Genomic DNA, 14,466 nt, shown 5'->3' with positions numbered 1-14,466 from the left:
TAGTCAACACCGCCTGTTGTAATGATTTGCTGCACTCATCGGCTGTGTAATATTTGGCCCATTTCAAAAGACAAATCCGAAAATTGAAGACTAAGCAGAACCACATAAACGTTGGAAATGACTAGTTGTTGTAATCATCTCCTTCACTGTTATCCCCCAATCACATTTTTTTAGCGAATTAAATTAGCTCAGTAGTTTGTATAACAGTAAAGAATAGGTACCAGGAAAAAATGAAATAATTAAATAAACAGTCACGAATCACACTGAGTTCCGACAAATGAATGGAAGCACACTGGCTTATACCTCATTAGGTACTCCCCAGGATTGTTACTGTCTTCTTCCACCTTGCAGTTCCCCATCTGCTCGCTGACGGATTGCGCATCGTGCGCCCAGAGGCTTAATTTCGCGTGGAGCATGTCTCTCAGACGTTTCATGTTTTTAATCCACTCGTGGAGTCGCTGACCAGTCGGGTGGACAGCCTGAAAAAACACAGAAAATGGTGCAAATTACTCACATAATATTCATATTCACAAGCAGAAGGCTATCTTAACTCACATATATAGGTTCCGCTATTATATAAGATTTGAATTACCGGCGGCGCATAACCACACACTTAGTTTTATACAGCCATTACATCATTAATGCAGAAAAAGTGTCTAGCGATGTCTTATCAAACACACACAGTTTGCAGCCTATAAAAACGGATAATAGAGCTGTAGATATTTAGAGGTCGTTAGAGCACAAACGCTGGAATGGATGAACGCACATTGTCGCGACCATATGTCCGAATACTCTATTCTTGCGCTGCTGGAGGCGGTGTGCCCTACATGTACAGCCGCCTGACATGGCTGAAAGAGTTTCGAAAAGAAAACTGTGAGATCATTGACTATTGCGTCCGAATCTTACTGTTTAGGAAAGCTGTGAGAAACACGTGCACGTGTTGCGACAGTTTACGTACGTAATGATGGGCAACAACTGCTCCAAATCAAAGTATGTGAAGTAGTTATGCACGTTGTAATATCCTGCCCAGTCGTCTAATTTAGGGTGCCTAGGAAGCTGTCTTCCCGGATCGCCAGACCACAATTTTTATTGTGATTTCATTCCCCTGCCCCATATGGACAGGGGAGGGCTGTTAGCGGCACAATCCGCCGCTCTTCAGCCGAGTGGCGTGACAACTAACACAAGAATAAAATGTTACATATAAGGCGATAAAAATTGGGACATAAAACAGTGTAAGGGGAGATAATGGGGATAAAATACACTGACATGGAGACGTTCATGGAGGGGCAATTAAAAAGTCGACATAAAGTTAAAAAACACGGCAATTCTTAAAACACAAAAAAACTGGAGGCACGCACACAGGTTAAAAGTTGGCCACAGTATTAAAAACACTCCAGAACAACACACTTAAAACCCACTTGGAGCACACACGATGAAGAATAAAATTGCCTGGTGGGACGTGCCAAGGGAGGGGCCGGAAACGATGGTAAAGGAGGGGAGAGCAAGGGGCAGCAGAGGAGGTGGTGGGATGAAAAGTGTAGGAGCATCAGTGAGTACACTAAGAGGCAGGAGAAACGTGGGACAGGAGAGGAAGAAGGAAGGCAGGGCAGGAGAGAGTGCAGAGACACTGAAAGGGAGCACAAGAGAGGGAGGGGAAGTAGAAGGGGAAGGCCAGAGAAGGGATGGGGAGGCAAGGGAGACCTGAGGAGGAGGCAGGAGGAAGGTTGGGATAGAGTTGGCAGGAAGGGTAGATGCCAGGGCGAAGCTCATCATCCGGGAGGGGTAGATGGTGGAAGTTACGTTGGGAAAGGAGGCGGAGGGTGTGGAGTTGGAGAGAGGGTGGGATACAACAGTAAAGGTGCGACAATTGGCTGGGGGTGGAGAGGAAGGGAGACACCAGGGGGTGAGGGCGATCAATGTGGCGGACAATATACGATACTGGCCATTAAATTGCTACACCACGAAGATGGCGTTCTACAGACGCGAAATTTAACCGACAGGAAGAAGATGCTGTGACTTGCAAATGATTAGCTTTTAAGAGCTTTCACATGAGATTAGTGCCCGTGGCGACACCTAAAACGTCCTGACATGATGAAAGTTTTCAACCGATTTCTCATACACAAACAGCTGTTTACCAGCGTTGCCAGGTGAGACGTTGCTGTGATGCCTCGTGTAAGGAGGAGAAACGCGTACCATCACGTTTCCGACTTTGATAAAGGTTCGGATTGTAGCCTATCGCGAGTGCGGTTTATCGTATCGCGACATTGCTGCTCGCGTTGGTCGAGATCCAATGACTGTTAGCAGAATATGGAATCGGTGGGTAATAAGGAACGCCGTGCTGGATCCCAATGGCCTCGTATCACTAGCAGTCGAGATGACAGCATCTTATCTGCACGGCTGTGACGGATCGTGCAGCCACGTCTCGATCCCTGAGTCAACAGATGGGGACGTTTGCAAGACAACAACCATCTGTACGAACATTTCGACGACGTTTGCAGCAGCATGGACTATCAGTTCGGATACCATGGCTGCGGTTACCCTTGACGCTGCATCACACACAGGAGCGCCTGCGATGGTGTACTCAACGGCAAACCTGGGTGCACGAATAGCAAAACTTCATTTTTTCGGATGAATCCATGTTGTGTTTACAGCATCATGATGGTCGCATCAGTGTTTGGCGACATCGTGGTGAATGCACATTGGAAGCATGTATTCGTCACCGCCATACTGGTGTATCACCCAGTGTGATGGTATGGGGTGCCACTGGTTACACTTCTCAGTCACCTGTTGTTCGCATTGATGGCACTTTGAGCAGTGGACGTTACATATCAGATGAGTTATGACCCGTGGCTCTACTCTTCATTCGATCCCTGCAAAACCCTACATTTCAGCAGGATAATGCGCGACCGCATGTTGCAAGTCCCCTATGGGCCTTTTTGGATACAGAAAATGTTCGACTGCTGCCCTGGTCAGCACATTCTCCAGATCTCTCACCAACTGAAAACGTCTGATCAATGGTGGCCGAGCAACTGGCTCATCACAATACACCAGTCACTACTCTTGATGAACTGTGGCATCGTGTTGAAGCTGCATAGGCAGCTGTACCTGTACAAGCCATCCAAGCTCTGTTTGACTCAATGCCCAGGCGTATCAAGGCTGTTATTAAGGCTAGAGGTGGTTGTTCTGGGTACTGATTTCTCAGGATGTATGCACCCATATTTCGTGCAAATGTAATCACATGTCACTTCTGGTATAATATATTTGTCCAATGAATACCCGTTTATCATCTGCATTTCTTCTTGATGTAACAATTTTAATGGCCACTAGTGTATAGTGTGCAGATGTGTTCAAGGAAAAGGAGAAGGTGAGGGAAGGGGATGAGGTACATGAGGTTGTGCGTGGGGGACCAAAGACGGATGCGGAAGGCGAAACAGAGCACACGGCGTTCGAGGATTTGGAGGAATTTATAGAACCTGCGAGGGGCGGAAATCCATGCCACACTGGCATAACAGAGGATGGGACGGATCAAGGATTTGTAGGTGTGAAGGATGGTGGAAGGATGCAGACGCCTTGTCCAGCCAGACAGGAGTTTCAGGAGGCTGAATCTGTTGTGAGCTTTGTGTTTGATGGTAAGGAGATGGGGAGTCCAAGTGTGGTGGCGGTCGAGGTTAAGGCCAAGGTATTTGAGGGTAGGTGGATAGGATGGCCATAAATGGTGAGGTAAAAATCATGGAGACGGAAGGAGCCGGTGGTGCGGCCTATGATGATCGCCTGGGTCTTGGAGGGGTTGATACGGAGGAACCACTGGTTCCACCAAGCGGTAAATTGGTCAAGGTGGGTTTGGAGGGTACGTTGGGACCGTTGAAGGGTAGGATAAAGGGATAGGAAGGCAGTGTCATCAGCTAACTGGAGGAGATGAACAGGCAGGGGAGTTTTGGGCATATCAGCAGTGTACAGGAGATAGAGGAGAGGGGAAAGAACGGAGCCTTGGGGTAAGCCAGCAGAGGGATGGAAAGTACGGGAGTTGGAATTGTGGATAGTCACATAGGGGGGGGGGGGCGATGGGACTAGAAGGAAGCAACGAGACGGACGAAGTTGATGGGGAGAGCAGCATAGGTCTGGGGTTTGAAGAGGAGCCAGACCACAATTGAAACAAATCATATTAATGGAGTTTACCACAGTAAGTTAAACTGACAGTACTTAACTTTGTGTGTTCACAAAGGTGAGTTGCAAGCAAATGGCGACATGCAAATAATCGATGTCCTTCGGGATATACAATTTCAATGCAGACAAAACAGTTCCATCCATAAGCCACTGCTGTAGTGTTTGTATGACGGCTCGTCTTCTACGCCCGCGGCTAGGCGACGTGGCACTTACATTCTCTTCATGTACTAGAGATGTCGGTCGATCACGATACACTTTCGAGTTCAGGTAACCCCAAAGCCAATAATCACACGGACTGAGGTCTGGGGAGCTGGGAGGTCAAGCATGACGAAAGTGGCGGCTGAGCGCATGATCATCACCAAACGACGCGCGCAAGAGGTCTTTCACGCGTCTAGCAATATGGGGTGGAGTGCCATCCTGCATAAACATCGTACGTTCCAGCAGGTGTTTATCAGCCAGGCTGGAGATGATGCGATTCTGTAACATATCGCGTACCTCTCATCCATCACGGTAGCAGTTACAAAACAAGAATCATGCATTTTCTCGAAGAAAAAAGGCCCGATAACGGTAGATGTGGTAAATCCAACCCATACCGTGACTTTCTCGTCGTGCAATGGAGTTTCCACGACAGTTCTAGGATTTTCGGTAACCCAAATTCTGCAGTTGTGGGCGTTGACAGACCCTAGGAGCGTGAAATGAGCTTCGTCGGTCCACAATACGTTGCTAAACCAATCGTCATCTTCCGCCATCTTTTGAGACGCCCACACCGCAAATGCCCTCCGCTTCACTAAATCGCCAGGTAACAGTTCATGATGCCGATGGATTTTGTACGGATAGCATCGGAGGGTACGCCTCAGTGCCAACCAAACTGTAGTGTAAGGAATGTCAGTCCGACGTGCGACTGCACGAGCGCTGACTTCCCCGTGCACAGTCGAACCCGCTACAGTCTCCATTTCTTCCTGAACTGTCTCGGCAGCATTACTCCTTGTGCTCGGTTCACCACTACGGGGTCTATCGTTTAAACAACCCGTGACTTCGAAATCATTCTCCCCACAGCTGCATTTGTCACCGGACCTTTACCCATTCGAGTCCCCTTCCTACGGCGATAGGATCCTAACGCTGAACTAGCACATTTTCCATTCTGATAATACAGCTTCACTGAAAGCGCCTTTTCAGGTAACGTCAACATGCTACGACTGCTGGCGCATCTGATTCTCTCTCTCATTACAGCTCCTTTTATACACGATTGTCATGCGCAGTCACTGACGTTTTGCTGTCCAGCGCCATCTGTCGGACATTTTGTGAACTTTGTTTTTTTTTTTTTTTTGTTCTAATAAAACCCCATGTCATTCCAAGCACGTGTGTCAATTTTTATCTCTCTATCTACATTATTCCGTGGTTTATTAAGTTTTCAAATTTATACTGGCTTTTTGATCACCTGGTACATTGTCCTGGATGGTGAGTGTTCACAAGAGACAAGGGAAACGTCAGGACTGCCCCAGGAAAGTGTGCCAGGAACGCTCTTCTCCTCAATCTGCACTAACGAATGTGACGGATTGTGTTTGATAATGAAGCTGTGGTGTAGGGCAGGTCTTAGGTCAGGGGCCTGTAGGAGGATACAGTACGATTTAAACTTGGTGCGGTGTAAATGCTCTAAATGTGGATATTGATCAGTAGAGAAAAAATTCTGCTTTGATGGAATACAGCATCAGTAGTATGCTGCTTCGCTCAACTACGGCTGCCAAATACAGGGGCGTAACGTGGCAAAGTGGTATGAAATTGAACCAGAACATAACGACGATAACAGGCAGGTAGAATGGCCGACTTTACTTATTGGGAGAATTCTAGGAAAGTATAGTTCCTCTGTGCCAACGGCCTTGCCGCAGTGGTAACACGGGTTCCCGTCAGATCACCGAAGTTAATGAAGTCGGGCTGGGCTAGCACTTGGATGGGTAACCGTCCGGTCTGCCGAGCGCTGTTGGCAAGCGGGGTGCACTTAGCGCTTGTGAGGCAAACTGAAGAGCTTCTTGATTGAGAAGTAGCGGCTCCGATCTCGGAAACTGACATACAGCCGGAAGAATGGTGTGCTGACCACATGCCCCGCCGGATCCGCATCCAGTGATGACTGTGGGCTGAGGATTACATGGCGGCCGGTTGATACCGCTGGTCCCTCGTGGCCTGTTCGGGAAGAATTTAGTTTTAGTTCCTCTGTAGAGGTGAGACACATTCTTGTGTAGTGATGGAGTGTTTGCGATTATCGAATTATATGAGGAACCATGGACCTTGCCGTTGGTGGGGAGGCTTGCGTGCCTCAGCGATACAGATAGCCGTACCGTAGGTGCAACCACAACGGAGGGGTATCTGTTGAGAGGCCAGACAAACGTGTGGTTCCTGAAGAGGGGCAGCAGCCTTTTCAGTAGTTGCAAGGGCAACAGTCTTGATGATTGACTGATCTGGCCTTGTAACAATAACCAAAACGGCCTTGCTGTGCTGGTACTGCGAACGGCTGAAAGCAAGGGGAAACTACAGCCGTAATTTTTCCCGAGGGCATGCAGCTTTACTGTATGATTACATGATGATGGCGTCCTCTTGGGTAAAATATTCCGGAGGTAAAATAGTCCCCCCTTCGGATCTCTGGGCGGGGACTACTCAAGAGGATGTCGTTATCAGGAGAAAGAAAACTGGCGTTCTACGGATCGGAGCGTGGAATGTCGGATCCCTTAATCGGGCAGGTAGGTTAGAAAATTTAAAGAGGGAAATGGATAGGTTGAAGTTAGATATAGTGGGAATTAGTGAAGTTCGGTGGCAGGAGGAACAAGACTTCTGGTCAGGTGACTACAGGGTTATAAACACAAAATCAAATAGGGGTAATGCAGGAGTAGGTTTAATAATGAATAGGAAAATAGGAATGCGGGTAAGCTACTACAAACAGCATAGTGAACGCATTATTGTGGCCAAGATAGATACGAAGCCCACACCTACTACAGTAGTACAAGTTTATATGCCAACTAGCTCTGCAGATGACGAAGAAATTGAAGAAATGTATGATGAAATAAAAGAAATTATTCAGATTGTGAAGGGAGACGAAAATTTAATAGTCATGGGTGACTGGAATTCGAGTGTAGGAAAAGGGAGAGAAGGAAACATAGTAGGTGAATATGGATTGGGGGACAGAAATGAAAGAGGAAGCCGCCTGGTAGAATTTTGCACAGAGCACAACATAATCATAACTAACACTTGGTTTAAGAATCATGAAAGAAGGTTGTATACATGGAAGAACCCTGGAGATACTAAAAGGTATCAGATAGATTATATAATGGTAAGACAGAGATTTAGGAACCAGGTTTTAAATTGTAAGACATTTCCAGGGGCAGATGTGGACTCTGACCACAATGTATTGGTTATGACCCGTAGATTAAAACTGAAGAAACTGCAAAAAGGTGGGAATTTAAGGAGATGGGACCTGGATAAACTAAAAGAACCAGAGGTTGTACAGAGATTCAGGGAGAGCATAAGGGAGCAATTGACAGGAAAGAGGGAAATAAATACAGTAGAAGAAGAATGGGTAGCTTTGAGGGATGAAGTAGTGAAGGCAGCAGAGGATCAAGTAGGTAAAAAGACGAGGGCTAGTAGAAATCCTTGGGTAACAGAAGAAATATTGAATTTAATTGATGAAAGGAGAAAATATAAAAATGCAGTAAGTGAAACAGGCAAAAAGGAATACAAACGTCTCAAAAATGAGATCGACAGGAAGTGCAAAATGGCTAAGCAGGGATGGCTAGAGGACAAATGTAAGGATGTAGAGGCCTATCTCACTAGGGGTAAGATAGATACCGCCTACAGGAAAATTAAAGAGACCTTTGGAGATAAGAGAACGACTTGTATGAATATCAAGAGCTCAGATGGAAACCCAGTTCTAAGCAAAGAAGTGAAAGCAGAAAGGTGGAAGGAGTATATAGAGGGTCTATACGAGGGCGATGTACTTGAGGATAATATTATGGAAATGGAAGACGATGTAGATGAAGATGAAATGGGAGATAAGATACTACATGAAGCGTTTGACAGAGCACTGAGAGACCTGAGTCGAAACAAGGCCCCCGGAGTAGACAATATTCCATTGGAACTACTTACGGCCGTGGGAGAGCCAGTCCTGACAAAACTCTACCATCTGGTGAGCAAGATGTATGAAACAGGCGAAATACCCTCAGACTTCAAGAAGAATATAATAATTCCAATCCCAAAGAAAGCAGGTGTTGACAGATGTGAAAATTACCGAACTATCAGCTTAATAAGTCACAGCTGCAAAATACTAACACGAATTCTTTACAGACGAATGGAAAAACTAGTAGAAGCCAACCTCGGGGAAGATCAGTTTGGATTCCGTAGAAACACTGGAACACGTGAGGCAATACTGACCTTACGACTTATCTTAGAAGAAAGATTACGGAAAGGCAAACCTACGTTTCTAGCATTTGTAGATTTAGAGAAAGCTTTTGACAATGTTGACGGGAATACTCTCTTTCAAATTCTAAAGGTGGCAGGGGTAAAATGCAGGGAGCGAAAGGCTATTTACAATTTGTACAGAAACCAGATGGCAGTTATAAGAGTCGAGGGACATGTAAGGGAAGCAGTGGTTGGGAAGGGAGTAAGACAGGGTTGTAGCCTCTCCCCGATGTTGTTCAATCTGTATATTGAGCAAGCAGTAAAGGAAACAAAAGAAAAATTCGGAGTAGGTATTAAAATTCATGGAGAAGAAATAAAAACTTTGAGGTTCGCCGATGACATTGTAATTCTGTCAGAGACAGTTAAGGGCTTGGAAGAGCAGTTGAATGGAATGGACAGTGTCTTGAAAGGAGGATATAACATGAACATCAACAAAAGCAAAACACGGATAATGGAATGTAGTCTAATTAATTCGGGTGATGCTGAGGGAATTAGATTAGGAAATGAGGCACTTAAAGTAGTAAAGGAGTTTTGCTATTCGGGGAGCAAAATAACTGATGATGGTCGAAGTAGAGAGGATATAAAATGTAGGCTGGTAATGGCAAGGAAAGCGTTTCTGAAGAAGAGAAATTTGTTAACATCCAGTATTGATTTAAGTGTCAGGAAGTCATTTCTGAAAGTATTCGTATGGAGTGTAGCCATGTATGGAAGTGAAACATGGACGATAAATAGTTTGGACAAGAAGATAATAGAAGCTTTTGAAATGTGGTGCTACAGAAGAATGCTGAAGATTAGATGGGTAGATCACATAACTAATGAGGAAGTATTGAATAGGATTGGGGAGAAGAGAAGTTTGTGCCACAACTTGACCAGAAGAAGGGATCGGTTGGTAGGACATGTTCTGAGGCATCAAGGGATCACCAATTTAGTATTGGAGGGCAGCGTGGAGGGTAAAAATCGTAGAGGGAGACCAAGAGATGAATACACTAAGCAGATTCAGAAGGATGTAGGTTGCAGTAGGTACTGGGAGATGAAAAAGCTTGCACAGGATAGAGTAGCATGGAGAGCTGCATCAAACCAGTCTCAGGACTGAAGACCACAACAACAACATGAGGATATCGAAGGAATTCAGAGATATGCTGCTGGATTTGTTATTGGTATGGTGTGTTAATCGAATTTAGTAGACACAGTTCTTGCGTTTTCGCCAATGTCTACAGTAGAGTTCCTTACCGCGAGTCGACAGTCGTTTGCTCGTTTTGTTTGAAAGGTAGTGACCGTTCATTGGCATTAGTCAGGCAGGAACAACAGGTAAGTAGCCAATTTTGTGACATCTTATGAGTTCCTAACCAGGGACTAATTATGTAGTTTCATCTGTGTGCTTTGATAGTTTAGCTTCTTGAAATTCTACATGTTAATTTAATATTTAATAGACACAGTTTTCGCGTTTTCGTTTGTGCCGGAAACTAAACCGATTTTGTGACATACTACAAGATCTTATTTAGGAGTGAACTATTTAGTCTCACCTGAGTAGCTTGGTAGTTCAGTTTCTCAATCTCTGGGCGTCAACCTAATTTAGTACACACAGTTCTTATGTTTTCGTCAGTGTCTGCAGTTGAGTTACTACTTCTCTACATAGTCGCCACTCCGATTTAAATATTTGTCATAGCATTCTACCAACTTTTCAATACTCTCGTAATAGAAGACAGCCACCTGTGTTTCCTACCAATTCTCTACGCTGGTCTACAGCTCGCTGCCTGTGCCAAAACATTGTCTTCATAGCCAGCGGTTCATGGGAGCAGAGATGAAACTCAAGGAGAGTCAATTAGGGGCTCTATTGTGAGTGATCAAACACTTCCCATCGAAAAACTTGCAGGAGTATCTTCATTGCTCCTTCAGAGTGCAGCCGAGAATTCTCATGCAGAAGGAAACGTATGACAGTTATGTTATGTGAGCTGCCTTACATCAGGCACAATCTCAGACCAGGCCCTCATACTTGGTGTGAGACACTATGTTCTAAGCATCTTTATGTGCTCACTGTGAGCTGAAAAGAGCAACATGACGCGATCAAGGGGAATACTAGAGACACCACCCAACATATCTGTGCAAAGCTTCATCGGATTTTCACTGTGGTTTCCATTTCTCACCCCATCAGACTTTGATTTCCCTCTTAAGTGTAGACTATTTTTCCACGGTCTTTGATACGGATAGGGACTGTGATTGCCATGTGTGGATGTGAGCTGTTAGTGACACTTTGCTCTCAGCTCCAGGCTGTGATGGCTTTGGTTAAACAGTTTGAGGCTGCAATGGATGTGTGGGACGAGCTGGCCGTCCCCAAAAAACCCCTGTCCGGACCCCCACAGTGATGCCCATTGGCAACAGCCTCAAGCTGTGTGACCGAAGGCAACACTGCCTGAAGCTGGGAGCGAAGGGACGCCAACTCAGCCCATATCCGAACACAGCAGTCGCAGTCCCTATCCATGCTAAATACTGTTGTGCAAAGAACGTCTGAGCTAATCTACAGAGAGCACAAACAATTGGACACAAAATTTAAATGGTTATTAAAATACAAGATTGCCCATTAAGTGCAGTAATGCTGCTACTTGCGCCCTGCTGATACACTGCTCGGCGGCAGAAGGAGACTACGCGATTTTACACTACTCAGGTACTAAAACGCGATGCTACAACTCTCAAATACTATAATACGCCCGAAATTTGTGAATTAAACATTGCAAGTACCCAAAAACACGCAAACAAATTAAGAATTAAACTATTAACAAACAAGTGAGCTAAGAGTATACGACTTGCTGCTGGCAGCTGCTTATCCAACGGTGGCAGGGAGCATACTCTTGTGCTACTTTGGATAACAAGTCCAACTGACTACTAACTGGAATTTGGGATGTGACTTCTGAGGTTCTTTCCTTTTGCTTATTTGTCGCTACCTTTTCCCAGTACTTATTCTCGCTTTCCTCTTCAGCATATCTAAATCAGAATATGCCATTTCTAATTCTGCCTGAAAGGTACAGACGATTCTTCCCTGCCCCATTATTCTTTTGTCTCGACAGTATAATCTACAAGTGCATAGAAGGACCTCTTCTGATGCTCTACTGGCTTCCTTGCCCATTCAAACAATAAACCAACCCACAATACTGACACATTTCTCCCATACTAATTAATATACGGCAACATCCACATTTATCTCACATATCGCTACTTTCATAGTTGACTAAGAAGCACCAACACACACTCAAGCTCGAATAAAGTAAGAGTTAGTGTAAACTTATCTTCGAATGATTTGAGTAGCTAACACCTAGACTGCTGGTAGACGTAAACACGAGTATAGAAACATCACATCAGTGATCGCTAAACAGGATTTCTAGATCACATAAGATACTAAACGTATGAAAACTAAAATAGCACCGTATCTGTAGCAGCATTTTTAAACAGACGCTATGCAGAAATAACGAAAACGCTTAGTACTGTATTCAAGACAACACGCAGCGTTTAACACTGCTGGTGCTGATGTCAGGGCGCTTAGACCATACAACCAGCTGCCACGACTGCTAACAACCAAGAAAAATGATAGACATGTGTAGGCATTTCAGCTTCGTGTCTATACTTTATGCAGCAAATCGTCTGCAACACATGCAAAACTTATATCGGAAATTTTAGACTTAGATTATAACTTCAAAAAATTATGTGTTCAAGTGAGAAAGGCTGCTATGTAAATTTTGATGCTTAAATATACTGTAGTGGACGATTCTTGGGTTGCGATAGATGAGAATTAGCTGTCTGCAAATTATTATTACTGACTGCTGGTGTTTTTATGCTATTAGAGTGGTGATTCTAAGAGGTGGTTTGCAAATTTGATGTATGTGTTTCCACTTTTCAGAGCATTAGGCGTTCACAGTATCTTATTCAAAAAAGTTATGTTTGTCTTTAACACACTTTCTGAATGACACTCGTGGAAGATTAATTGAGACATGTCTATTTTGATGAAGTACATGAGGTTGTGTTGAGTGTCTGTAATCTTATTTTCAATGTCAGCCCGAGTCATCTGGTGTATCTACTAAAAAGCTTTTCTATTCATGTCATATTATCGTAAAAGTTGGCTAGTTATTATATTAATTAAGGGAAGATGTATAACATTCGCCTCTATTTTTTTTTTTTTTTGAGACAGATATTGCTAATACTTTTTATGATGATCTTCCTAAATTGTGAATGGATCTGTCCTTGCACGACAGTGCATGGTACCTTTATGTTACAGAAAACCTCGCGTGAAAATGCGATTGTCGGATTCCTTTGGTCACAGGGACAAGGGGTCAAGTGTTTCCTGTAACCCTACAATTTGTATACCAAACGATAGAACGGGCACGCTGTAGCTATCAGACAGTAAAGGGCGTAAATTGGTGCATTACACAACTCCTCCAGCCCAGAAAAGGGGAGCAAATCGGTTGGTTCTTTTGCATTAGGTGGGGTCCAGACTGAACGTCTGCCGGATTGTAAGGGCAAAGGGCATAGTTTGTTCATGGGTGGTTCCTGAGAAAACCCCGAAAACCACAATTTTTGGATAAGAAAACTACCAACTGGGAGGAACACCAGTTTTACAATTACTATTCACGGCAAATAATCGAAAATCATTCCGTACATTCTTAAGATGATATTGTCCTGGAATTTGTACACTGTTTTTGATATCACTTTGCGTTACTGTGATCCACAGGTTCAAATTTCCCCACCTTGTGCAGAAGACAGCAAAAACTGGTTATTAGACTTTTTTGCACAGTGGACTGCAATAATACAAATACCTAATCATAGCAACTCGCTCAAATTTTAACTATATTATTTTTAGAAATCTGTTTACAAACTCCATCCATGTTCCTGGTTTCGAAAATCAACATTCGTTATCAAGATAAACCATTATTTTTAGGGAATAAAAGTAAAAGTACCACGTGTGTCGATGGACACTTCTGTGATGTCAGTTTATGGAAAACCATGGAAATTTAACGTGAAGTTCTCGCGGAACCTTTTCACTATCGTTATCTCTTATAGAGATTCAGGGGTTCAAATTTACAATACTTATGCGCATAAAATATGCATGTAATATCCGGTTTGAGGCGTAAATGTACCTTCAACTGACATAGTGATCACATGGCAAGGGCCATCAGGCTTCTGATGGTCATCAAATATCTCCAATGAAGCTTGATGGGTATCTCTCACCTATACCCCCACAGTGATACTGCAGTGACTAAAACAGGGTGAAATGGTGTCAAAGTGCCTGAAAAGAACTTAAAATGGCTGCCAAAATCTATAAGAAACTAGAAAGACTGCAAATTGACTACAATAGTCATAACAGCATTTTTACTCTTTTAAAACACAGACCATGTCGAGCGTCTTCAATGAATAGCGATCGATGAACAAGTACGCAGGAAAAATGTAAAGCAAACGATGTTATGTTAACAGTATATTATGCTCATTTATTTGTTGTTTATATGTGACGAAGTTTATAAATTTGTGAAAGTATACAAATGAACTGTCATAACTTTACTGACACAGAATTCGTTTTTATGTAATCAGAACACCCTGCTGTAACAGGGAGAAGAAGGGAACCAGTGAAAATATGCTCCCGTCAGCGCACAAAAAGAGCGAACATATTTCTTTTTAAAACACGGTGAGTGAAAGGTGGGAACACTCGTTCCCCCATCCTTACCAAAAATGTTGTCCGCCCCTGATAGCTGAGTGGTCAGCGCGACGGCATGTCATACCTAACGGCCCGGGTTCGATTCCCGGCTGCCTCGGAGATTTCCTCTGCTGAGGGACTGGGTGTTGTGTTGTCCTTATCATCAACATTTCATCCCCATCGAC

General features: G+C 44.1%; 1 protein-coding gene across 1 annotated transcript in view; it reads right to left on the bottom strand.

Annotated features, from left to right (window-relative positions):
* Window positions 1–251: 251 nt before the first annotated feature.
* The window catches only part of LOC126426468 (uncharacterized), a 123,005-nt gene continuing 108,790 nt past the window's right edge, over window positions 252–14,466 (bottom strand). Inside the window, exon 6 of the mRNA XM_050088380.1 lies at window positions 252–479. Coding sequence (XP_049944337.1) covers window positions 252–479 — 228 coding nt within the window. The remainder of the gene's footprint in view (window positions 480–14,466) is intronic.

This window comes from Schistocerca serialis, chromosome 11 (assembly GCF_023864345.2).
Source record: "Schistocerca serialis cubense isolate TAMUIC-IGC-003099 chromosome 11, iqSchSeri2.2, whole genome shotgun sequence".
In the NCBI taxonomy this organism is placed as follows: Eukaryota; Metazoa; Arthropoda; class Insecta; order Orthoptera; family Acrididae; genus Schistocerca; species Schistocerca serialis.
Note: the sequence above shows the minus strand (reverse complement) of the source record. Positions and strands in the feature narration are given on the sequence as shown.